This window comes from Notamacropus eugenii, chromosome 4, assembly GCF_028372415.1.
Source record: "Notamacropus eugenii isolate mMacEug1 chromosome 4, mMacEug1.pri_v2, whole genome shotgun sequence".
NCBI classification, from domain to species: Eukaryota; Metazoa; Chordata; class Mammalia; order Diprotodontia; family Macropodidae; genus Notamacropus; species Notamacropus eugenii.
In genome coordinates, this window is record NC_092875.1 from 259,053,530 (window position 1) to 259,079,659 (window position 26,130).

At 36.6% G+C, this 26,130-nt stretch overlaps 1 protein-coding gene across 7 annotated transcripts in view; it reads left to right on the forward strand.

Moving 5' to 3' along the window:
* Positions 1-18,455: 18,455 nt before the first annotated feature.
* The window catches only part of LOC140501185 (meprin A subunit beta-like), a 50,928-nt gene continuing 43,253 nt past the window's right edge, over positions 18,456-26,130 (forward strand). For 2 of the 7 annotated variants that reach the window (XM_072604490.1, XM_072604491.1), the window contains exons 1-4: positions 18,459-18,703; positions 20,474-20,492; positions 22,572-22,622; positions 22,709-22,752. In XM_072604490.1, the coding sequence (XP_072460591.1) occupies positions 18,599-18,703; positions 20,474-20,492; positions 22,572-22,622; positions 22,709-22,752 (219 nt within the window). In that variant the 5' untranslated portion in view covers positions 18,459-18,598. The other 5 variants (XM_072604497.1, XM_072604494.1, XM_072604493.1 and 2 more) reach the window with 5 other exon arrangements.

Here is a 26,130-nt window from a genome sequence, read left to right on the forward strand (position 1 = left end):
TAGGCTTTCCTCTGGTCTTCCACATCAAACTTTATACAAATTGCATCCTTTGGGAGAGACAGAGAGGAAGCCTCCACCTGTAATAACATGGCAACGAAGGCTGTAGCTAAGGTTTTGAGTGTGTTTGTCCTTTGTTGCCAAAAAAGACCATGCCATCAGAGAAATAATGACATGACTTGTACTTGACTTTGTTTTGAGTGAGGGAGGGCTGTGCAGGTTACCAGCGTCACTTCTCCTCCAGAGCCATCGGAATCCAGTAACCAGATATTCATCAGGATGACTGGAGATGGCCCAAGATGAGGCAGTTGGGGTGAAGTGACTTGCCCAAGGTCACACAGCTAGTGAGTATCAAGTGTCTAAGGTGAGATTTGAACTCAGGTCCTCCTGACTCCTGCATTGGTGCTGTATCCACTGCACCACCTAGTTGCACTAGCTGAGGTTTTACTGAAAGGGGAGATACTTATGGGAGGGAAACACAGGATTATACTAGCAAAGGATCCCAGGAAGGTACTTCTCTCAGCCTGTTTGTCTCTGGCAGGCTTGGAAAGAACTCTAGTCTAGGAAATGTTGATTCCATATAATTGGGAGAAATAATTCCATATAATTGTTTTTATGTCATCATCATTAGTGGCATATTAGCACTTTTCATTTTTATTACTAGTGATTTGGTTTTCTTTTTAAAAATCAACTTAACCAATGATTTATGTATTTTAGTGTTTTTCATGGATTTTTTTACACTCAATTTTATTACTCTCATCTTTAATTTTTAGGATTTTCAATTTAGTGTTTAGTTAGGTATTTTTCCTTCATTCTTTTTCTAGTTTTTTAAATAGCATATCCAATTCATCAGTCTGCTCTTTCTTTTATTCATGTAAATATTTGGAAATACACATTTTCCTCTGATTACTGCTTTTGCTGTATCTCATAGGTTTCGATATATTGTCTCATTATTGTCATTCTCTTAAGTGAAATTATTGATTATTTCTATGATTTGTTATTTAATCCACTCATTTTTAAAGACTAGGTGGTTTAATCTCCAATTAGTTTTTAATCTGTGTTTCCATGGTTCCTTATTAAATTTAATTTTTATTGTATTCTAACCTGAAAAAGATACTTTTGAAATTTTTGCTTTTCTGCTTTTAATTATAATGTTTTTATATCTTAACATATGGTTAATCTTTGTAAAGAGACAATGAACCACTGAGAAAAAGTGTATTCTTTTCTACTCTCATTCAATTCTCTCCAGATAGCTATAATATTTAGGTTATTCTAAAGTTCTATTCACTTTTGTGACTTCTTTCTAATTTTTTTTATTAGATTTATCTAATTCTGAGTGGAGAAGATTACAGTCTCCCTCTATTGAAATACTGCTATCTATTTCCAGCTGTAATCTATTAAATTTTTCTTTTAAAAATTTAGATGCTATAGTATTTGGTTAAGATAGATATGGTACAATATTGCTTCATCATCTATGGTACATTTTATCAATATGTAGTTACCCTGTTTATCACTTTTAATTAAATCATTGTCCGAGATCATGATTACTACTTTTGTCTTTTTTTTTGCATCAGTTGAAGCATAACAAATTCTACTCCAACCTTCCATTTTAACTCTATGTGTATCTCTCATTCTTAAATATATTTCTTGTAAACAACATATTGATGGATTCTGATTTTTAATCTATTCTGCTGTTTCCATTTTATGAGTGAGTTCATTCCATTCACATTTAAAGTTATAATCACTATTTGTGAATTTCCCTCCATTCTATTTTTACTCAAGACTGTCCTCAGTCTCTTTTTACCTTATCCCTATTACTTTATCTTTTCCCTTATTCTCCTGTTTCTTATCCTACTCACCCCTCAGATATCTTTCCTCTCACCCCCACCCTCCTAAAACTTAATATATAGACTTTTCTAAAAGTCCCTACCTTATCCTGTACCCTAGTCCTCTTACCTCTCTACAGGTCCAGAAGACTTCTACGCCACCCCCCCCAGATGTATACATTGTTTCTTCTTCAACCCAGACGTGATGAGAGTAAAGTTGAAACGTTACCAGCTCTTTAATCACATCTGCTTTCTTCAATTCAGTTCTTCCTTTTTATACCCCATTTGTATGAAATAATTGCACTTTTTAAGTTTTCCTACCCAATTTTGTTTTTTATAATCACCCATCATACCCAGCTCAGCCCAAACATTTCTTTCAAACTAGTGTAGTAATGAGTTGACTGTCTACTGCTAAAAAAAGCCTTAATAATAACATTTTCATATATAAAACACACACATATGTAAATATAATAACATTTTCATATGAATTTGTCTTTAATGTGTCTCTTTAATTAATCTTTAATGTTTTCCTTATGTTTCTTTAGGATCTTACATATCAAATTTTCTATTAAAAATACCTCAAAGTTCATTTTTTTCTTTCAGAATTGTACTCAACTTTACTGGGTAAGTTATTTTTGTTTGCAACCCTAGCTCTTTTGCTCTTTGAAACATAATGCACTAAGACCTATGGTCTTTTATTGTAGAAGCTGCTAAGTCTTATGAAATCCTGATTATATCTCTGCAGTATTTAATTTTTTTCTTGTTACTTGTAATATTTTCTCCTTAACCTGGAAGTTTTGAAACTTGGTTGTGACATTCCTGCAAATTTTCCTCCTGGAATCTCTTTCAGGTGATAAATGGTAGAATTTTTTCTATTTCTACTTTGCCCTCTTTAATAATTTCTTGGAATATTGTGTCAAGATTCTTTATTTTTATCATAACTTTCTGGTAGTTCAACAATTCCTAAACTGTATTTCCTAAATCTGTTCTCCAGATCAGTTGTTTTTCTAATAAGATGTTTCAGATTCTCTTCAATTTTTTTTATTGTTTTGATTTCTTTTTGATTATTTTTTGGAGTGTTGTAATGTCATTCAATTCTTCTTGCCTAATTCTGGTTTTCAAGGAGTTATTTTCTTCTTTAAGATTTTGGATCTCTTCCTAATTGTTTAAGTCCCTTTCCATAATTTTCTTGGATTGCTTCCCCCTCCTCCAATTTATCCTTGATCTCTTTTATTTGATTTTTGAAGTCCTTTCAAAATTTTTCCAAGAACTCTTTTTGGACTTGTGAGCATTTGACTTTACTCTTTGGGGTAGAAGTAGCTTTTTATACCTCACTATTTTCCTCTGAGTATGAACCCAGATCATCTTTTACACCATTGTAGGTATCTATGGTCAGGTTCTTTTTCCTTTGCATACTCATTTTTAATTTTTAATTTTATTTTTAATAACCTATTATTGGAAACATACTTTAATCCCAAGTTGTGAGTTATGGCATCTGTAATGGGAGTAAAAAATCATCTCTGCCCATTGATAGACCTCAGGTGGAGCTATTGAGGGAAGCCTGATTGGGGGAGGCTTTTGCTGATTGCTAATGAGGCACTGGGTCACTAGGGGTTGTACCCACCAGCTTTGAAAAGAGTATATATACTCTGACGTGAGGTTTCGCTTTGGGGCTTAGTTTTTGGAAGAAGGTTCTTGTGCCAACTGAGACGCCGGGCAGCTGTTTTAAGAAGCCCCTCCAGCTTCTCTCTCTGGTAACGATGCATGTATTGTCTATGGTCAGACAGCTGGAAGCCCTGTCTATTGGTGCTACTTGCATTTTCTCTGTTGGTATATGTAATTAAAATAAGATTGTTTGCCCCTCTTAAAGTTGCTTTACCTTTAGAAAAGCAGATCTAAGAACTTGTGCAGTAGGCCCTCCTGGGTGGGTGTAAGGGTGCTTGCTAATAGTATCCCAGGCCTCAAGTTCTTCTTACTGTTATTTTTCTGAATTCTGTTTGGGGGCTCATTGTCAGGTACTTCTCTCTTTTCCTAAGCCACAGTTTGGTCTCCCAGCCACACTGTCCTAAAAATGCTCTTGCTCCCTTTGGTGCACATTCATGTGACATGTGCTCATTCTTCCTCACCCACATTCACAGCTTGAGATCATGTCTGGTCAGCACCGATAGGCCTGGCATCTGGAAAACAGCTGGAGTCCTTTAATCTTCCACTCTCAGCTGTCTGATCCCTACACTGTTCCCTAGATGAAAGGTTGGGAAGTGAAAGTTCCTGAGATTGTGAAGTGAAAGGTCATGAGGCAAAGGTTCTTTAGGCTTGGTCTGCTTCCCAACCCAATTGCCCAGTTGCCCCCAGGGCCTACAGTGGAATCAGCCTGGAGTGGAGTCTCCTCAGGCCAAACTTTCACCTCTGGAGGTCTTGTCTTACCTGAGGTCCTCTCAAATTGTCTTAGGAGCACAACTGCTTGACCTCTTTATTTTTGCTTCTCTGTGTTCACTTTGAGGCAGTATTCTGTCTGTGAAGGAAATCCGAAGGCAGAATTACCCACAAGGGATTAAATCATGATTACAATAATAAGTTGTCAAAAATAAAATAAAATATGCCAATAAACTTAACAATTTAAGTGAAATGGATGAATATTTATAAAAATATAAATTGCCTAGATTAGCAGAAGAGGAAGGATGCTATGTAAATGGACCTATTTTATTTTATCTATTTTTTCAATTAATAGTATTTCATTTTTTTTCAAATTACATGTAAAGATAATTTTCAGCATTTATTTTTGGAAAATATTTTGCATTCTTCTTCCACTCTTCCCTTCCCTCCATAAGATGGTGGGTAATTTGATATAGGCTATAAAAATCTCCATTTATATATGGGCTATATATAAATGTGCAATGATGCAAAACATTTCCACACTAGTCATGTTGTGAAGAACAAACAGAACAAAAGAAAAAAATCATGAAAAATAAACAACAAAAAATGTGAAAATAGTATGCTTTTATCTGTATTCAGACTCTATTAGTTCTTTCTCTGGATATGAATAATATTTTCCATCATGCATCTTTTGGAATTGTCTTGGATCATTGTATTGCTGAGGAGAGCTAAGTCAATCACAGTTGGTCATTGCATAGTGTTACTGTTACTGTGTACAATGTTCTCCTGGTTCTGCTCATTTCACTCAGCATAAGTTTATATGAGTCTTCCCAGGTTTTTCTGAAATCTGCCTACTCATCATTTTTTATAGCACAATAGCATTCCATTACACTCATATACCACAGCTTGTTCAGTTGTTCCCTAATGGATGGACATCCCCTCAATTTCCAACTCTTTACCACCACAAAAAGAGCTGCTATAAATATTTTTGTACACATGGATCTTTCCCTCTTTTTAATAATCTCTTTGAGATATAGACTTAGTAGTGAGTGGTATTGCTAGATCAAAAGGTATACAATTTGATTACTCTTTGTCATAGATCCAAATTGGTCTCCAGAATGGTTGGACCAGTTTAGAACTCCATCAACAGTGCATCAGTGTCCCAATTTTCCCACATCTCCTCCAACATTTATTATTTTCCTTTAATGTCATATGGGACAATCTGGTAGATATGAGGTGGTACTTCAGAGTTGTTTTAATTTGCATTTCTCTAATCAATAGTGATTTATACCATTTTTTCATATAGTTATAGATAGCTTTGATTTCTTTATCTGAAAAATACCTGTTCACATACCTGGACCATTTATCAATTGGGGAATGACTTATATTCTTACAAATTTGACTCAGTTCTCTGTATATTTTAGAAATTAAGCCTAAATCAGAAAACACTGGCTGCATAAATTATTTCCCAGCTTTCTGTTTTCCTTTTTTTTGGTTGTGTTGGTTTTGTTTGTACAAAACTTTTAGTTTAATATAAGCAAAATTTTGCATTTTGTAATGCTATCTCTTGTTTGGTCATAAATTCTTCTCGTTTCTATAGACTTGACAGGTAAATTATTTCTTGCTCTCCTAATTTGCTTATGGTATCACCCTTTATATCTAAATCATGGACCCCCATTTTGACCTTTTCTTTATAAATGATTGAAATGTTGGTCTATACCTAGTTTCTGCCTTACTATTTTCCAGTTTTCTCAGAAATTGTCAAATAGTGAGTTTTTATCCCATTAGCTGTAGTCTTTGGGTTTATCAAACAGCATATTACTATGATTATTTACTACTGTGTTGTGTACCTAATCTATTCCACTGATCCACCACTCTGTTTCTTAGCCAGTACCAAATAGTTTAATGATTGCTGCTTTATAATGTAGTTTTACGTCTGGTATTGCTAAACCATCATCTCTTGTATTTTTTCCATTAGTTCCTTTGATATTCTTGATCTTTTGTTGTTCCAGATGAATTATGTTTTTATTTTTTCTAGCTCTATAAAATGTTTTGGTAGTTTGTATAGTGCTGAATAAGTAAATCAATTTAGGTAGAATTGTCATTTTTATTATATTAGCTCAGTCAACCTATGAGTAATTGATATTTTCCCAGTTGTTTACATCTGACTTTATTTGAGTGAAAAGAGTTTTGTAATTGTGTTCCTATAGTACCTGGATTTGTAAATAGACATATTTTAGAAGAAGAAATTGAACAGGCCATAAATGAGCTTCCTAAGAAAAGAAATTGGGAACAAACAGATTTGCAAATGAATTTTATCAAGCATTTAAAGATCAACTAATTCTGACAGTAAATAAATTATTTGAAATAATAGACAAAGAAGAGATCTACTAAACTCCTTTAATAAAACAAGTATGATACTGATATATAAACCAGGAAGAGTAAAAACAGAAAGAATATTATAGATGAATTTGATTAATGAATATGGATGCAAAAATCCTAAATAATATATTAGCTAAAAGATTACAGCAACATATTAGAAAGACTGTACATTTTGGCCGAGTAGGAATGCAGGGGATAAGAAAAACTGTTAACATAATCGATTATGTCAATAATAAAGATAAAAATATCATATGATCATGTCAATAAATGCAGGAAATACTTGTGATAAATCCAATACTCATTTCCATTAAAATCACTTGAAAGTGTGGTATAAATGGACTTTTCCTTAAATTAATTTTAAAAATTCCTCAAAATATCAGCAAGCATTATTTGTAATGGGATCAAGCTAGAAGTCTTTCCTGTAAGATCAGGCATGAAATAAGGATGCTCACTGTCACCAATAGTATTCAGTATTGTGTTAGAAATCCTAGGAATAGCAGCAAGAGAAGAAAAAACAGAAGGAATCAAAATAGGCAATGAGGTAATAAAACTATCTCTTTTTACAGATGTGATGATATACTTAGAAAATTTCAAAATCTCAACTAAACCATTATTTTAAACAATAACTTTAGCAATGTAATAGGATATAAAGTAAATCCACATAAGTCATCAGCATTCCTATATATCACAAACAAAACCATTTAAAATAACTCTAGATAGTATAACATACTTGGGAATACACCTGCAAACCTCACCTTTCCCCCAGGAGCTATATGAACAAAATTATTTTAAAAAATCTTTTTAGCCAAATGAAATTAGATTTGAGTTATTAGAGAAATATGAATTATTCATGGGTAGACAGGGAAAATATAATAAGAATGACAATTTCTCCTAAACTAATTTATATATTCAATGTTATCCCAATTACCAATTTTAAAAAACTGAATTAGAAATGTTAATTGGACAAAACTCACTCCTCAATGCAAAGAAGTCCAAGCTGAATTGAAAGCAGAAAATTTTTATTAGAAAGAAAACCAGATGTTAGTGTCAAGTCACTCCATTGCAAAGTACAAAGGAGCCCCCAGCCCAGGAGAGACAGGGATGATTTATGCTTGAAAATCAGAAAGGGGAGGCTCAGGGAAGGGTTGGGAAAAAGAATGGACAATTGTTCCCATGGACAGGTGGGACACAAAAGCAGATTGTTTTGTAGGAACAGTTGACTGCAAGGTTGGTTTGGGCCAAGTTGGGGAAAGGCATTTCTCAGCATGGTCAGCCAGGAAATACCAGCAGAGACATGTGTCACTGAAGACTACTGATTGGTTTCTTTTGACAAACAAGCTTTGTATCTAGTGCATTTGTCTGGCAAAGTAACTCATAGAAAATCAACATAGAATATTGTTGGGGTCCTTCCACAGGAAAAATAACAACAAAATTAATTTGAAAGAGCAAAAAGTTAAGATTAGTAAAGGAACTAATGAAAAATGCAAATGAAGGAGATTTAGTAATATCAAATCAAACCATATTATAAAGCAGTAATTTTCAAAATTATTTGGTATTAGCTAAGAAAGAAAGGTAGGTCAGTGGAATGGAGTAGAAATACAATTTACAGCAGTATTTGAATATAGTAACCTTGTATTTAGCAAGTGTAAAGACTTGGGTTTTGGGGATAAGAAATCATTATTTGGCAAAAATTCTTGGAAAAACTGGAAAACAGTCTGGCAGAAATTTGACACAGACAATATTTTACACCATTTGTCATTATAAGCTCAAAATGGATATATGACCTAGCTATAATAATTTATGAATAAATAAGAGAAAATTGTGTGAGGTATAAAATGAATAATTTCAATTATATCAAATTTAAAAAGTGTTGTACAAATAAAACAAATGTAGCCAAGATCAAAAGGAAAGCAGAAGATTGGGGAAAATTTTTATAGATAGTTTCTCAGCTAAGGTTCTCATATCTCAACTATATAAATAAATTACTTTATCAAATTTATAAGAATACAAATCATTCCTCAATTGATAAATGATCAAAGGATATGATTAGGCAGTTTTTAGATAAATCAAAACAATTGTTAATCATATGAAAAATGCTCTAAATCATTACTGATTAGAGAAATACAAATTAAAACAACCTTGAGATATCAATTTATACTCATCAAATTGGCTAAAATGATTGAAGGGGAAAGCAACAAATGTTGGAGGTAATGTGGAAAAAATTGGTATCCTAATTCATTGTTGGTATAGCCATGAACTGATCCAACCATTTTGGAGAGTGATCTGGAATTATACCAAGAGAGTCGTTAAACTATTTGACCCAGTAATACCATTTATTTCCAAGGATGATCAGGGAAAATGGAAAAGAACCTATATGTTCTAAAATATTTATAGCTGCTCTCTGTGGTTGCAAAGAACCAGAAATTGCAGGGATACCTACCAATACAGGAGTGACTGAACAAGCTGTATATGATTGTGTCTACTGTGTTATAAGAAATAATGAGCTCAGTGATCTTGGAATTGCACAAAATAGTAAAATGAAATGAATAGAACCATGAGTACATTTTATACAATAGCAGTAATATTGTTTTAAAAGCAACTTTGAGCAACTAAGTCATTTTGGTTATTATAAATATCCAAATGAACTGCAAAGCACCCATGAAGATGCTGTCTGCATCCAGAGAAAGAACTGATAATGAGAAGCGCATGTAGAATAATTTTATATATTTTATCTATCTGTGTATCTAGCCACCCATCCATCCATCCTACCTGCTTATGTCTAATGGTAGCCATCTTTAGGGAAGGGGGGAGAGGGGAGAGAAGAAAAAAGAATGTTTTATATCATAACTTTATTATATATTTAAAAGGAATGATAAGTTGTATGTAATAGATTTACATTTTCATATATAATCATCTTCTTAAAAATTCTACTATGCTATGGAAATGTTTGTGTTATGCCATAAATTAGAAATAAAATAAAATCACACTCAGAGAAATGTTTATTCTCTTGAGCTTAGAATGTATGTGTGTGTGTGTGTGTGTGTGTGTGTGTGTGTTTCCCCTCTCTTTCTCTCTTCTTGTCCTGCTTATGACCTTGACTGGGGTAAGGAATTCTAGAGCAGAGTAATCCAAAAGGTTTGGGTTCTCCTGGGAAGACATCATTCCTCTGCCATGGGAAACAGAAAGAGGCTACTCAAGATGACAGTAACCACATGGAAAGCTCTCTTGGCCTTCATGGAGATCAAGGCTCTGGGGAAAATAAGCCCTCAGTAGATACTGGTTTTGTGAACATTAACCTTTCCAAACAGAATTAATTTATATCTTATTTGAAAAGGATATGGCATATGCATGTGAGTATGAAGATTAGACAGTAAGCATGCCATACAAAAGAATATTATGAGTAACCTTATCTCATTAACAGTAATAATAAACCACTAGTACAGTGCAGTACTTAAAGTGAGATGAAAAGGTTCCAGATCCTCTGGAAAGAGGGATGAAATAATGTCTTAATCTGCCTAGACACCAGGTCACCTGCCCTCAAGTTGATGACTTTTCCCACATGTTCCTTATGACTGGGACTTACCAGATAGGAAAGATTAAACAATACCATTTCCCTAGTGCCATACCTCACATTGGAGACCCTGCTTCCCTAGTCTCTCTTGAGGAAGTACATCCTTGGATATTGTTGAAAGTAAAATTTTTCATTTTGGCTTTCATCCTAATGAATGAGGTAAAACTCAGGACAAGGAAAATTAAAAGGATTTTATTATAATTACTTCAAGATAGAAACATGTTGACTGGCTGATCATTGAAGATCAGTGATGATTTCAGGGTGGGGTCAGTTTTTATTAGGAACTTTCAGAGATTTCCTAAATAGCAATAATTTAAAACAAGACTGGGAAGGTAATGGGCAGGCTATGAAGGACTTTAAATGCTTAACCTTTGAATTTATCCTGGAAGCAAAGAGAGCCATCAAAAATTTTAGAGAGGTGAGAGACATCAGGATATGGTCAGTCTCTGTGTCAGCAAAATGTGTTGAAAATTGTGGGGAGATGGATTGAAGGAGGAAGAAAATGAAGGCATGAAGATTAATTAGGAGACCTTTGGAAGAGTCTAGGTGAAAGATATCTGCTATGGCACATTGGATAGATACTGGTACCCGGAGTCAGGGAGACTTGGATTCAAATCTGGTTTCAGACACTTATTAGCTATGTGAACTGGAGTAAGTCACTTAACCTCTGTCTGCCTCAGTTTCCTCATCTATAACCTACCTCCCAGGCTTGTTTTGAGGATTAAATCAGAAAATATTTGTAAAGTGCAGTATAAACCTTAATATTCTATATAAATGCTCTCCATTATTATTACTTTATGGAGATGGGGGTTCGAATTAGGGTGGTGGCCATGTTGTGGTTTGTCCTTCATTCTCAAAGAGGATCATAACATCAAACTGATGATGACATGACTTACAATTGACTTTGATTTGAGGGAGGGAGGGCTGTACAAAGTCACCAACCTCACTTTCTCCTCCTGAGCCATCTGGGTCCAGTGGCCAGATATTCATCAGGATGACTGGAGATGGCCTAGGATGCAATGGAAGACCTTGACCCTTTTAAGGTAAGGTTTTTTCAGGTTCTTGCTCTGAGTGAGGCAACACCCATTCAGTGAACATAGGCTTCCTTAAGAAGTGAGTTGAATAAGTGAGAGAAGAAAATCATCCTCAGTAAAACTTAGAATCTGAATAAATATGAGGCAATGTAGAGTTTAAGAAGTTTCCAGAGTCATAAGCCAGTGACTGGAAGGATGGTGGTAGCCTCAAAATAGGGAATTTTGGAGCAGGAAAAGGTTAAGGGCAAGATGATGAGCCCAATCCATCTTCCATGCAGCTGCCAAAGCAATATTCCTAAAGCACAGGCCTGACTTTATCATAGCCTTACTCAACAAACTCCAAGGGCTCCCTGTTGCTTCTAGTTTTAAACACTAATTCTTTTGTTTGACATTCAAAGCCCTGCAGATCTTGTTCCAGTTGACCTTTCCAGACTAATGTATTTCTTCCCTTTAATTCAGCCAAACTGGCCAGTTAGGTTTTCCCAACCCAAGGTGTCCCATCTCCCACCTCTGACTCTATATAGACTGTCCTCATGACTGCTGTGCTCTCCTTCTCCACCTTCACCTCTTAGAATCTCTAACCTCTTCAATGTTCAGTTCAAGAAGCAAGTCTTACATGAGGCTTTTTGTGATCCTTCTAACTGCCAGTGCTTGCCCCTTGAAATGAGCTTGTACTTATTTTGTATTTTGTAAAATTATATTTGCCTGTTTTTTCTATGTTAGACTGCAAACTCCTTGACAGTAAGGACTATCCCATTCTTGTTTTTGTATCCCTAGCACCTTGCTCAGTGCCTGGAATATAATAGGAGTTTAAAGAGTGTGGAATCACATTTTAATTCTTGTATGCAACATGGCTAGTGTGAAAATGTGTTTACTGAGAATGTATGCGTAGAACCCATGTAAGATTGCATGCTGTCTCAGGGAGGGAGAAGGGAGAAAACTGAATATTTATGGAAGTGATTGTAGATAACTGAAAACAAATAAGTTAATAAAAAAAGGAGTGTAGAATCAGAGGCCCTGGGTTCAAATCTTACCTTTCATGCTAGCTACCATGATGATCTTGGACCACAGTTATTTCATCTTACGGTTGGTTTGACTCTTTGGCTCTGGAGGTCCCTTCCATCTCTAGATCCATGATTCTATGATCCTGTGATCTTATGATTGATGGATAGAAATGAAATTCAAGATATATTGATTGGTTATGTTGAGTTTGAGATGTCAACAGGATATCCAAATGAATTGATGGTACCATGAAACTTTAGTTCAAGGGACATATAAGGGATACATATTTATGTATTCATGTATATACAACCTTAGTTATATGTTCATATACATATATATGTGTGTGTAACCAGGATGAGTCATCTGAACAGAAGTGTCAATTAGACATATAGGAGCTGAAGATGTCACCAAAGGAAAGGGTGTAGAGAGAGGCAAAAATCAGCCTTGAGCCTCAGGGGACACTCCCAGAGTGGTCCAAAGGAAGATGAATCATGCTTATTCATCAGATTTTAGATTTATTAATCATTTTATAGTTGATTTATCTAAAGCTAGGGAAGAAAGATATTTTTAAGCTTGTAAGTCAAGGCATAACAAAACAATGAATTTAGTCAGTAGGCTTATCATTTTGGAGATGAAGTGTACCTGAAAGTTTTACAGAGTTTACAGATTGTTTTATGGATGCTAAAACAAGAGATATCCAGGGCACAATGGGTAAATGTCCTAAAACTTCTTCCTCCAGCTAAGGTAGGAAGGTTGGGTTGAATGGAATCAAGGTCAAGGTTGAGGGGTAGAACTGAAGAGGAGAGGAATGTGACCAGGAGGAAAGGATCAGTAACATCAGATAAATGGTACAAACCAGGACATTTCCCAGTAAATGTGCAGATATTATTTAAGACGAAGAAAGACTCTAGTCTAGGCAATAAAACAGAACATCATTATCATAACTTGTGACACAAGATATGGAGACAGAAAGCCTGGGGTCAAATCCCAGTGCTGTCATTTCAATTCTCTAGACCTCAGTTTCTGCATCCCCCAAATGACTGCCAGGTTTTTAATGTCACCTGTCCTGTCCCTGCTCTTACTACCTATAACTTTGTTAATGGAGGTAATACATTGAGAGTGAAGTAAGACTTCGTTGACAAAATGAACATCAGCAAAATGACAAAATGAGCAAGGACAGAGACAAGATAGAGGACTTCAGAAGCCTGGCAGGGATCCTTTTTTGGAAGGATCTGGAGGGGCAGTCTGTCCTTGAATGGATAGAGTGTGGGACTTGAAGTCAGGATGACGTGAATTCAAATCCTGCCTCAGACACTTACTAGCTGTCTAATCCTTAGCAAGTCACTTAACCTCTGTTTGCCTGTTTCCTTAACTGTAAAATGGGGACATCAACCCCTACCTTACAAGGTTGTTGTAATGATTCAAGAGTTAATATATGTAAAGTGGTGTGCAAACCTTAAAGCAACATATAAATGCTAAATGATATTATTTTGTCTCCCAGGGCCGATACTAATTTCCACCCTACTTCCACAGTCCTATAGATGACAGACTTTTGGCCAAAAAGATGGCAGCAGTTGTGTGTAATGGAGGACCAGTTCTAACTGGTCTAACTGTGGATATAAGTAATGGTAGAGAAAAGTAACCATTAATGCTGTTATAGAGTTGTTCCAGCACTGCACTTTAAGGGGCTGGTGCTGTCCTAGGTGGTGCAGTGCGGAGATTGTTGGTCCTAGAGTCAGAAAGACCTAAGTTCAAAACCATCCTCAGACCCTTATTAGCTGTGTGACCCTGGGCAAGTCATTTAACCCCATTTGCCTCAGTTTCCTCATCTGTAAAATGAGCTGGAAAAGGAAAAGGTAAACTGTTCCAGTATCTTTGCTAAGAAAACCCCAAATGGGTTTGTGAAGAGTCGTACGTGACTAATTGACAAAACAACAATAAAGGCTACCTTGGAATTTCTCTCTGCTTAGAGCTCAGGTTTCTCCCCTGTCTAAGAGTTTAGTCCTGTCAAATCATTCCTCCTCCTCCAAACAAAAAGATGGTTCTGAATCTCTCTAGGAATTTAATATTATTAGGGAATCTCCCCTTCCTTTTTCTAAGATTCAGGTACTCAACTTCTTGGCCATTTGATTTTCTTATCCAGGAACATGTGGTTGAGCACACATGCAACTGTAATATATCTCTGTACTTTCCATGGCGGGATCCAGACTCTTGTCATCCAGGATATGGGAACACTCCCTCAGCAGCCTCCTCAGGGACACAGGAGCTATCCAGCCCTGCCTTCATGGAAAGTCACTTAATCTATCAGTACTCTAGGACACTGATGTCAAACTCAAATAGAAATAGGAATCCCTAAATTATCCATAAAGATCCCTTTAGGCTACAGATCGACTTAGAAAACCACATATTAATATTACCTATATTCTGTTCCTTTTTTATTTATTTTGTTAATTATTTCCCAGATATATTTTAATCTAGTTCTGGTCAAATTCCTATTTGGTAGTGTTCCCCTTGTGGCATGTTTGAGGCTTCTACTCTAGGCAACTCTAAATTGCAGATGTGGTTTGAACCTGTCTTGATAGAGGTCATGCTCAGGCCTCCTATATCAGTGAAATCACAGGTCCAGTCCCTTTTTGCTTTTATTGGGTTGCTTGGCTCAAACTCATTTGCAAGTGAGAAATTGTTTTTGCATTCAATGTCCCTTATATCTGAGCTAAAAGCTACAAGCCAGTTTCTTTCCCTGGCAACCTGGGCAGTTTCCCACATGGCAGTTCTTTGAAGGAGAATTGCCAAGGAGTTTGCCATCCTGTCCATACTTGTTGGCAACCTTGTTGCCTTGGGTATCAGGGTCAGAGGTGGTTTTATAACTTGGCAGCCAGCAACAGGAAAGATTGCTTGGTATCTTATCATAGATGCTATGGAAGTTGAAGGGGTACATAGTAGTCTAGAGATAGAAATTTTAGCAGTCCCTAAATACCTCCTATTGCCAAGATACATGTGAAGAGATCTGGGGGCTCAGTTTTGGACGAAGCAGATACAGCTTCTGGAGGACTGAAATGGTTCCACTAGTAGAAAATTGATTTCCTGTCCATGGTCAGTGGAATAAAGCTAGAGAAATCCCTTAGGTCACTAGATTATAAAACAAAGATAATGTTTTGGGTTTCACCAGTAGTTCATCTGGCTCTTTTTTTCATTACATTTGAATTTATTTAAACTTAAATACAAAATAAGAAAAGAAAAAAATTATCACGTATACACCATGTACACATAAGAGAGGAGTCAATACAAAGCAATAAATTTCCATTTCAAGAAAACCTGTATGATACATATTACACGTTATTTTCAAAGCTGTCCATTTTTTTTTAACTTGTGTGTTTTCTTTTCTCCTCTGCTGTGCTACTTTATTTCCACCCCCCGAAGGATATAATTAAGTGGGATACACACATACATATACACATATCTCCATATCCATACACACATATAAAGCCAAACACATATTATGTTTGTTTCCATTTGTCATCTGTTTCTCTGTAGGTGGAAAGCATTTTCCTTCATGGGTCCGAGTCTTTCCATATTTTTCTAATTCCACCAGCTCATCATTTCCTATACCACACCAATATTCCAATCTAATCACATTCTATCTGGTAGATTGTTCTATGACAGTTCCCCCTCCCCAAGTTTTTTGCATTCCCTCTATTCTGGGCTACATAGGTTTTATTTATACAGAGAAAATTTAATTTAAAATAATCAGAATTATCCATTTTACACTTTAGCATTGCTTTCACCTCATATATAGTTTAAAGTCTGATACTACTGAATTTAGTCCCTTCACCTTTTTTCCTTCTGGTTTCCTTGAAGTTCCTGACTCTTTGCTCTTCCAAATGAACCCTGTTTTTTTTTTTCTGACTCAGTGAGATAACTTTTAGATAATTTAATTGGGTTGGTATTGCATAAATAGATTAATTAGGTGAACTTGTCTTTTTAATTATTTTAGCCTTACATGCCCATGCATGATAAATATTACTTCAATTATTTAGATCTAAATTTGTATAAAAGGTTTTTGTGTTTATATTTGTATTGTTTCTGGGTCTATTTTGATGGGTATCTCTCTCTCTCTCTCTCTCTCTCTCTCTCTCTCTCTCTCTCTCTCTCTCTCTCTCTCTACTTCCCTCTCTCCTCCCTCTCTCTATCTTCCTCCCCCTCTCCCTTTCCCCCTCCCCCCTCTCCCCTTATTTTATGTGGCCTAAAACTATTGATTAATATTGCTCATACAGTGTAGTTTCCCTATTTTTCTTTTGATTAAATCCGATTCTAGCTTTAATGTTATCTGAGATCAGATTACTATCCCTGCTTTTTTACACAATAAATTCTACTCTTGACCTGTATTTTGTCTCTGTGTGTTTCTCTCATTTTAAATAGCATTTCCAAAAAACAAAATATTGTTAAATTAAAATTTTAAATCTAGTATCAGTTTCTATTTATGGGTAAATTCATCGTCACACTCCAAACCATAATTACGTATATTTTCCTCCTTCTTATGTTCCCTCACTATCCTTCTCAACTTTGCTATCCCTCCTCACTTTTACCTGCTACCTTGCCCTCCTGTTCCTTAACCTACACCCCTGAGAATCTCTCCATTATACTCTCTCTCCACTCTATCCCCTTGCCTTCTTATTTATTTCTGAATTTAGAAGACTTTTATATATACACACGTATATATATACACACACACACACACATACATACATACATACATATACATATATATATATATATATATATATATATATATATATATATATATATATATATATATATATATATATATATAATATTTCTCTCTTTAACCCATTCCTGTTAGGAGTGGGATTCCAGAACTACCCATCCTCCTCCCCCATCTAATTCCTCTGTATCAGTTCTTCCTCTCACCCCTTATTTTCATGAGATAATTATTCTTTTTAGCTTTTCCTACATCATTTTGCTTTTTAGAATCACATCATACTCTGTCCTCACTACCACCGTGAGAAGCTAGAATTCCTGTGCAGATACAGAGGAGACACTGGCAGCAATAGCAGTGGTGACAGCCTGACCATCAGCTTCTTGGCAGGCTCCAAACCTGGGGGACCCTTTCCTAATGGACATTCAGGGGCTTCCAGTACTGACCTCTTTCCTTCCTCATCCCCACTATAGGTGATGTATTGGTGAGGGTGGTAGTTGGGGAGGCAGCTGAGACTAGAAGCCCAGGCCAGGGCATCCCTCTGGACTTAGCCATCCTGGATAGTGCCTTCCTCCTCTCTCAGGTGGCACCATCTTTGTTCATGGGCTCCATTGTCCAGTTAAGCCAGTGGGTCACAGCCTACATGGTATCAACAGCAGGCCTTGGGGTGATAACTATCTATTTTGCCACTCGGTGATATTTGACAAAAGTTATTTGGCTAAGTATTCCATCTAGGTGTCTCCTGATCCCTGGGAGAAGGGCCAGAGCAAGAGCCTGCCCATCTGCTCTTCTTTTACATCTTATTCCCTCCATTTCTGCATTTGTCTTCCCCATTCCCACCTCATCCAAGACTTGAGTTGGAAACTGCCTTGGTGCAATCCTTAACCCATGACCTTGGGGGGGGAGTCTGTTTCCTTTTGTACTGGGACCCCTTCTCCCCCCAGTCCCTAACTGTGTTTTCTCTAGGTCTCTTGCCTATCTAAGCCCCCAAAGGCATGTTCTGTCCCACGGGAGACACAGGATTACAGGAGCACCCTTGCCTGGGCCAGTAGTGTAAAAGCTGTTTGCAATAATGTTTTATGTCTTATTTATTTAGCTAAGTGAATATTTTGTACAGTGTGCAAGCAGAGTATAGTTTATCCAGATGATATAAAGAAGTTTCTCATATATAAAAAAAAAAAAACAAACCAAACCACCAAACTATTGCGAAAAATGCTAGCCCTCCCTTAACACCCCATACATTCAAACATTTTTATAAACCCGGTACATAGGAGTGGCTATACCCCACAACACCCCAAGCCAACCAACTCATCCCCAGTGGATCTGGATGGTCTCAGTGGGAAGGGCCCACCTCCTCTGTAACTTCATCCATTTGATTATTAGTCAATTGGTCAATGAGCACTTATTAAACACTGCACCAATCAAAAATATATAATGGCTAGTTCAATGGAAGAAGAAATGTATGGTTTAAAATTAGCACTTATCTTCTTACCATGTGATTTACCAGGAAATAAAGATAAGATATTTAACCTCCAAGGTTAGCTCCTCCCAGGCACTTGCTTCTTGAAAATAAATGGGATTATCTGCCCATCTTCAGAAAGGTGCCTGGTTTGATGGTCTTTACTCTCTTGTGTATTCTAGGAAAAGGCTAGTCTACAAGATGCCTCACACAGATCAAAGGCTCTAATGTCTCCATATGAGTAAAACTCATTTTGCAGCTCTTAGCTCCGGATACAACATGAATTCATGGTGTTTGCCTTGGCTTCTGCTCTGTGAGGCTCTCCTTGTGATCTCTGGCATGGTAAGAAATCAAAAGGCATATGCTACAAAATATATGGAAAATAAGGCAAAACAAATAAGCTGACTGAAGGGTACCAGGTTATACCATGGATAGTACTACCTCCAAGGTGGGGTAGTAGCACCATTAAAACTGATTTAGCCACTGGTTTTCTTTCATAGCAATAGGGCAGGGTCAATGAAAGGAAGGCTTTTTCAGGACAAGCAGGGAAAATTTACTATTTAGTATAGATTAGCTGATTGTAGGGGACTGGGAAACAGGATAGGGATCCAAGGGAGAAAAATAGGGGACAAAGAGATTTTGTTGTAGTTGGTTGCTTTTGTTTTTGTTTCACTATTTCAAAACTAGCTTTTGGTAATGTGGAAAAAAGGGAAATTTGTTTTAGTTCAATTTTTGGTATTGACTGATGATGTATAGATTTTTAAAAATAAATTACTTGAATAGAAATCTCAGTGTAAGTGATTTGCCTGTGGATTGTGAAGGTCCCAGCAGAGTAAAAATTCTTTTTTGATCCCTCATTAACTTTTGTTAAACCTTGCCCAGGTAGAGAGGTACCCTGTACCAGCTGAATGTGGACAGACAAAATCAAAGCACTAAATCAAATGTCAAAGGCTTGGAGAGAAACCTGAAGTTCTAAATTTAAAAGAGCAGCCAAATCTTGAAGAGATAATCTTCTTTTTAAAAGTATTTGTTATATTAAATTCCACTACTAGAATGTATTGCATAAGCATATTTGTATTTCTACATACAGATGAATTCCCAATGCCTGAGGTAACCCTTTGGTGTATATGGTGTGCTATGGGCAACCATTTTATAGCATTAAGTTGAAATCACCAGTTCATTTCTTTGGCTGAAAATAGGTATAACTGACATTGATTTTGTATCTTTTATATTGTCTAGATGAACCAAAGAAATAGACTGAGACATAAGCATTTTGTTATTTGGAGACAACTCAACCAAAAGTTTGATATTATATGGGATATTCTACACTGATTTTTCCCTATCTCTACAAAAAAGAGGGGGAGTTTCTTCTCAAATAACTTCTTTGAGACCAAGGTTGGCCATTGTAATTTCACAGCACTCAGTTTCAAATGATTTTGTTCGATCTTTATAGTTACATTGTTATAACCATTATGTATTGGCACTATATCTTGGTTCTGTTTGTTTCACTTTATCTCAGTTCATAGAAATTTTCTTACACATCTCTGGAGTTGTCATATTCATAGTTTCTTAGACGATTGTAATATTTCATCATATTCCTTTCCTGTTACTTAGCTAACAAGGCTATGGATATTGAGATTGTCTTATGTTCTTTGGTACTACAAAAGTGCTGTTATAAATATTTTGATGTATGTATGTATGTTTATATGTATGTATGTGGGAGCCATTCTTTTTTCCCATTCATTTTCTTGGATTATATGCCCAGCAGTGGGATCTCTAATTCACATGGTATGGGCATTTTCATGATTTTCTTCACATTATTCCAAATTACTTTCTTGAAAGACTGGTTTAATTTAGAGCTTCACTAATAGTGCACTAATGTGCCTCATGGGATTTTTGTTTGTTGTTTCTTTAATGATAAATAATCATCGAAATAAAAATTCAGTTTAGATTCTCAAATTTCATGCAAGTTAGTACTCTGAGGGTCAAGGACCACTATTAGTGAGATAGTAAATGAATGCCTTTATTACTATACAGGACAGTAATCAAGAGAAGCACTGATAAATCTTGTCTATCATGATAATGTGTTTTCTTCTCTTTTTTGTTCTTTAGCCAAATCCAGAAAACTTTGGTGAGTCATTTGTTGACTTCTATTTTTTTCACCACTTCCAATGATACATGATTTCATCTATGGGTAGGGAAATTGCATGGTGCAGTTGGTAGAGTGCTGGGTTTGCAGCCAAAAAGACCCGAGTTTTCTCAACAAGAACTGAATCCTGTTTCATATCCTTCCTACCTATGTGACCTTGGGTAAGACCTTTTCCAATTTAGTGTTCTTCTCTATAAAATGGGGTTACTAGCACTTATCTCACAGGGTTGAGGCGAGGCTCAAATGAAATCAAATATATAATTTATTTGAAATACTTAATGTGCTATAGAAATGCCAGCTATTGTTGTCATCATTCTTCCACTGGTTCGTGTTGTATATAACACCTCTACATCTAAGTATATGTCTTCATCATTGGGTACCCACCATTCATCATCTGGTGACCAACCCAAAGTTGAGAAGCTTTTCCAAACTTAGCTAGCCTGGTCCCTGAATCACAAACTGTTGGGCCTGCCAACAGAACCTTTGAGAACCCAGAGTCACATCTAGACCTTGATTCGATCCCAGAGTATTAGGTGAGTTGAGGAAGTTCTAGTCTCCTTTTTGTTAGATGAATAAGAAAATAATCCATGCATCACAACCATCATCATATCCCTTAAATATTTAAGTACTCTAACCAAAAGCAGAATGACCCTATATTCTATGTACCTAGACTTTGTCAATATCTATAATTGGAACCATATGATGATGATTGAATGTGTAGGGTCTGGGACCAAAACAAGTGAGTGGTGAAAACAACAACGACAATGATGACGATGATGATAATAAAACAACGCATTGCATTTATGTATTTTAAAGTTTGTGTAGTAGTACACATAAAATCTTATCTGACCCTCACAATAACCTTGTGAGGTAGAAGGAAGAGGGAGGAAATGTGCATTTATATAGTGCCTACTGTGTGCCAGGCAGGCATTGTGCTAATTCTTTATAGATATTATCTCTTTTAATAATCATATCTACCTAATAAGTAACTACTAGATAGATATTATGAAATCTACCTATTAGGTAGATACTGTTATGATCTCTATTTTGCAGATGAAGAAACTGAGCCTCACAGGGTCACACAATATTTTTCATTAATCTCTTTGTGTCATATGCCTAGCATTGGGATGTCTGAGTGAAAGGGTATGGACATTTTCTTGACTTTCTTCATAGGATTCCAAATTACTTTCCTGAATGATTGGATCAAATCAAGACTCCAGGAATGGTACATTAACATGTCCCATAGGTTTTGGGATTTGTTTAAGAGGAAATAATCATTCAAGTAAAAGCTTGCTTTAGGTTCTCAAATTTCTTGAAGTTTGGTACTCTGAGGCACTTATGGTTAGCGAGTGTCTGAGGGCAGATTTGTAGCCAGGTCTGCCTGATTCCAAACCTGACTCTTCCACCCGTTGGGTTCACACTGCTTCTTGAAATCATCGAAATACCTTCCATATTATGATAGTAGATTTATCTGTATTATCTAAATAGTATGTGAGTTGAATGGGTTATTATTTAAATCTAACTTGATCGCTCTGAAAACATCAAGTTTAAAGGAAGGGATCTGCCAGATTAGATGGACCAAATATAACATTTATCTAATATTCACCTGTTCTCATATAGAGTCATATGAAATCATGGTTTCGGTTCCCTAGGGATTTAGAAGGGAATTCAGACTTAACCCTAAAGCTTTGGTCTGTGTCATTTACTAAAAGCTTCATTCTTTATTGAAGTGGCCACATATGGATGAGATAATGGTGATGTCATTAGTCTTCAACATTCGGTTCCAATTTGGTTTCCATTCAGAGAAGACTTTGTCTATCAATAGCATGTCTTCCCAGTCAGGTTTTCATCTTGTACAGAGGGAGCTATTTGTTATGAACTGTATTGATTTATTCCTAAAGTCAGTCAATTCTTAAGGGAGATAGAAAAAGAGAGCACACGATGTAACTCTAGTATGATAAACGACAGTTTCATGATGAGGTGACTGAGAGATATTCTTGCCTCTGAAATATGTCAAGGTTAACCTTTGTTCTCCTGTGTCTTTTTTATTTGTCTTTGTAGTAATCAATGTGGATGGTGACAAGGATGAGGATATATTTGACATCAATGATGGTTTGTGAATTCCTTACTTTTGAAAATTCCATGTGTAGGTGGAAAGTTTTACTCATTTTATGATATCAGGTCTTGTTTTGCCACAGCTTCAGGATTGAATCTTTTTGAGGGAGACATTGACCTTGGTGGGGTAAGTTGGAATGCTGCAGTGATATCAATGCCTCCATTGACCAAAGCAAGCAAAAATGCTACTTCTCTGAAGTGTGGGGGCATGTTAACCCTAATCATTGCAGGTGGCACAGAATCAATGGGAATCACTTATCAATCCATTTGTATAAAACCTCATAAACAAATTGTGCTGGAAAAAATGACTTGATTCGTATTAATATCATAATCTTTCCCTTACTGCAAATTACCATAAATTAGTCCCAAGGTCATTATCATTAACAATATATATTCAGAATATATTCATCTAAACCTGTTGGGTTTAAAATTTTTTAAAAATTGATAATTTGTAATTTTACATTGCTTTCATTTCCACATATATTAGTTTCCCCTTTCCCTCTCCATCCCAGCATGTAGATTCACTGTAACCCCGAGTCTTCTGTCTCCTACTCAGTATAGCATGTTCCCAGAGGAAATGTGGCTTATGGCTAGACCAGGCACCTTCCATCATCCTCAAAGCAACCACTTTTATCATACCAGCACAAGGCATCTTCTACTTCCTGCTTCCAGCCCAATGTCCCAATTGGAATGTGGAGAACCTCCATTGCAAAGAACAACCTTCCCTTCAACTTCAGGCCTCGCATTTCCAGCCAAGTCTGTTCTTTGGGGGTAGAGGAATAGTACCCTTCACTCAGTGATGAACATTCTCACACCTGGTAATATCCTTCACATTCCAGTGAAGGAACTCTGAACTCTAGATCGTCATCTGAACCTCACTCCAAATCCCCTACTACTGGAGTCCTCCTTTCCATCCTCCCTCAATTCTCCACAGAGTTTTATCCTAGCTCCGCATAATTCTGCCAGTGTGCCCTTTCAAATCCCTGTGCAGAGGCATCAAACTTTCCTTCATCAGAATTCTATTCTTCTATTCTTTGTATCTACCAACTGTGAAATCTGTCTTTCCCTTGATGACACAGCCTCCCTAGCCACTCTTTCTAGGACTGGATGCACCTTCCCTCATTTTCCTGGGCTCATTGTTTGAGAGAAGTTGGTGGAATACTCTTTCCTCCCCTCTCCCACTTCCATATTCTGTCCTTTCCTCCATCACTCAATAGTGTTTCTTCCTTTGACACTCATGATATTCTTTTCTACCACCTGATCAAAATCCTAGTAGTTGTTGTCTAAAGTCACTTCCTTTCCTTCCACAATGAGTTTGATACCTGGTTTGCAATTTTTCTCTAGTCCTCAACTCCTTTGCTCATACTAGGAGAATTTAACGTATACATTGATTATCTCTAAAATACTCTAACCACTCATTTCCTCTAACTATTCACCTCCCACGAGCTACTCTTCCACCTCATCTGAACTACACAGAAAGATTTTCATCCCCTTGATCTTGCCATTACCCCAAAATATTTCACTTCACATTCAAGAATTCTGAAATTTCTTTATCCATTTAAAATATATTGCCTTTCCACCGGGGCAGCTAGGTGGTGCAGTGGATAGAGCACCAGTGCAGGAGTCAGGAGGACCTGAGTTCAAATCTCACCTCAGACACTTGACACTCACTAGCTGTGTGACCTTGGGCAAGTCACTTAACCCCAAATACCTCATCCTGGGTCATCACCAGTCATCCTGATGAATGTCTGGTTACTGGATTCAGATGGCTCTGGAGGAGAAGTGAGGCTGGTGACCTGCACAGTCCTCCCTCACTCAAAACAAAGTCAAGTGCAAGTCATGTCATCATTTCTCTGATGGCATGGTCTTCTTTGACAATGAAGGACAAATACATTGCCTTTCCACCTCTCCCTCTGCCTTCTCTTATATTAACCTACTCTTCATGCACACCATGACCTTCCATCTTTTGATCCCTCAATTTTCTTCCAGGCTATCTCCTTAGCCTTAGTCACTCACTCTTCTTCTCATCTTGACTCCTTGATGAACCAATCCAATTCTACATTGTCTTCTTCTCTTGAGTCCTTAGGCCCATTATTGTATCACTGATTATACCTAGCCATGTCTCAGTCTTGGATCATTTCTATCATTCATCACCTTCATGCCTACACATTTGTAGCTAAAAAGATAAAGAAAATCAAGTAACTGTTTTGACTGAGTGCACTACAATTGTGTTATATAACTTCAACTAGGTCCTTATTGCTACTAGGCAATTCTATTGTACCTCCCTTATCAATTTCCTATCCTACTTTCCACAGTGGTTCTTCCAAACCTTTTCATCCCTCTTAAAGCTTCCCATGGCTTCCCTTTCCCTTCTTTCTCAGTTGCATATCTTGCCTAATATTTTATAGAAAAAATTGAGGACCTTTGCCTTGAACTCTCCACTTCTGCATATCCTAGCACTCAGGTTACTTTGTCCAGTTTTCTGTTTCTTCACTCCGGTTTTACATGATGTAATGATCTTACTCCTTATGAAAGTTAAGTCCACTACTTGTTTAATTGACCCCATTCCAACCCATCTTCTACAATAGATTGTCATCTCCTTCCACTTTTTATTTTCAATCTCTTTCTTTCTACTGATTCATTTCCTACTCTATAAAAATATTCATGACTCTTTTATCCTGGAAAACCCCTCATTTGTTCCTTATATTCTTGCTAATTAATATGCTATATATCTTCTGCCTTTTGTAGTTAAACTCCTTTAAATGGCTGCCTGTAATAGGTGCTCCCTCTCTGGCTTCCCACATTATCATTCCACTAAAATGGTTTACCTTCTCCAATGTTGCTAATGATCTCTTAGTTACCAAATCTAAGGACCTTTCTCAAGCCTCATCTCCTTGATCAGAGTCTGAAGCTTTTGTTGTTGTTGTTGTGTTTGTCCTTCATTCTTGAAGAGAACCATGACAGGACTTGCAGTTGACTTTTATTTGAGTGAGGGAGGGCTATGCAAGGTCACCAGCCTCACTTTCTTCTCCTGAGCCATCTGGGTCCAGTGACCTGATATTCATCAGGATGACTGGAGATGGCCTAGGATGCAATGTGAGACCCTGGCCCTGTCTGTTGATCACTCCTTTCTTCTTAATACTTTCTTATCTCTGGATTTTAAGACACCATGCTCTCCTGGTATGCTACCTACCTGTCTGACTGATTCTTCTCTCTCTCTCCTTTATTGGATCTTCCTCTGGCACATGCCCCTTAACCATAGGTGTCCCTCAGGGTTCTGTCCTGAACCCTTTTTTCTCCCTCTAAACTACATCACTTGATCTCATCAGCACTCAAGAATTTAATCACTAATCTTTCATTTATGATTCTCAAATATACTCCAATCTTTCTGCTGACCTCCAGTCTCACATCTCCAACCACCTTCCAGATATCTTTAACTTGTCCAGTAGACATCTGAAATTCAGTCTGTCCAAAAGAGAACTCCATTATCTTTCCTCCTAAAACT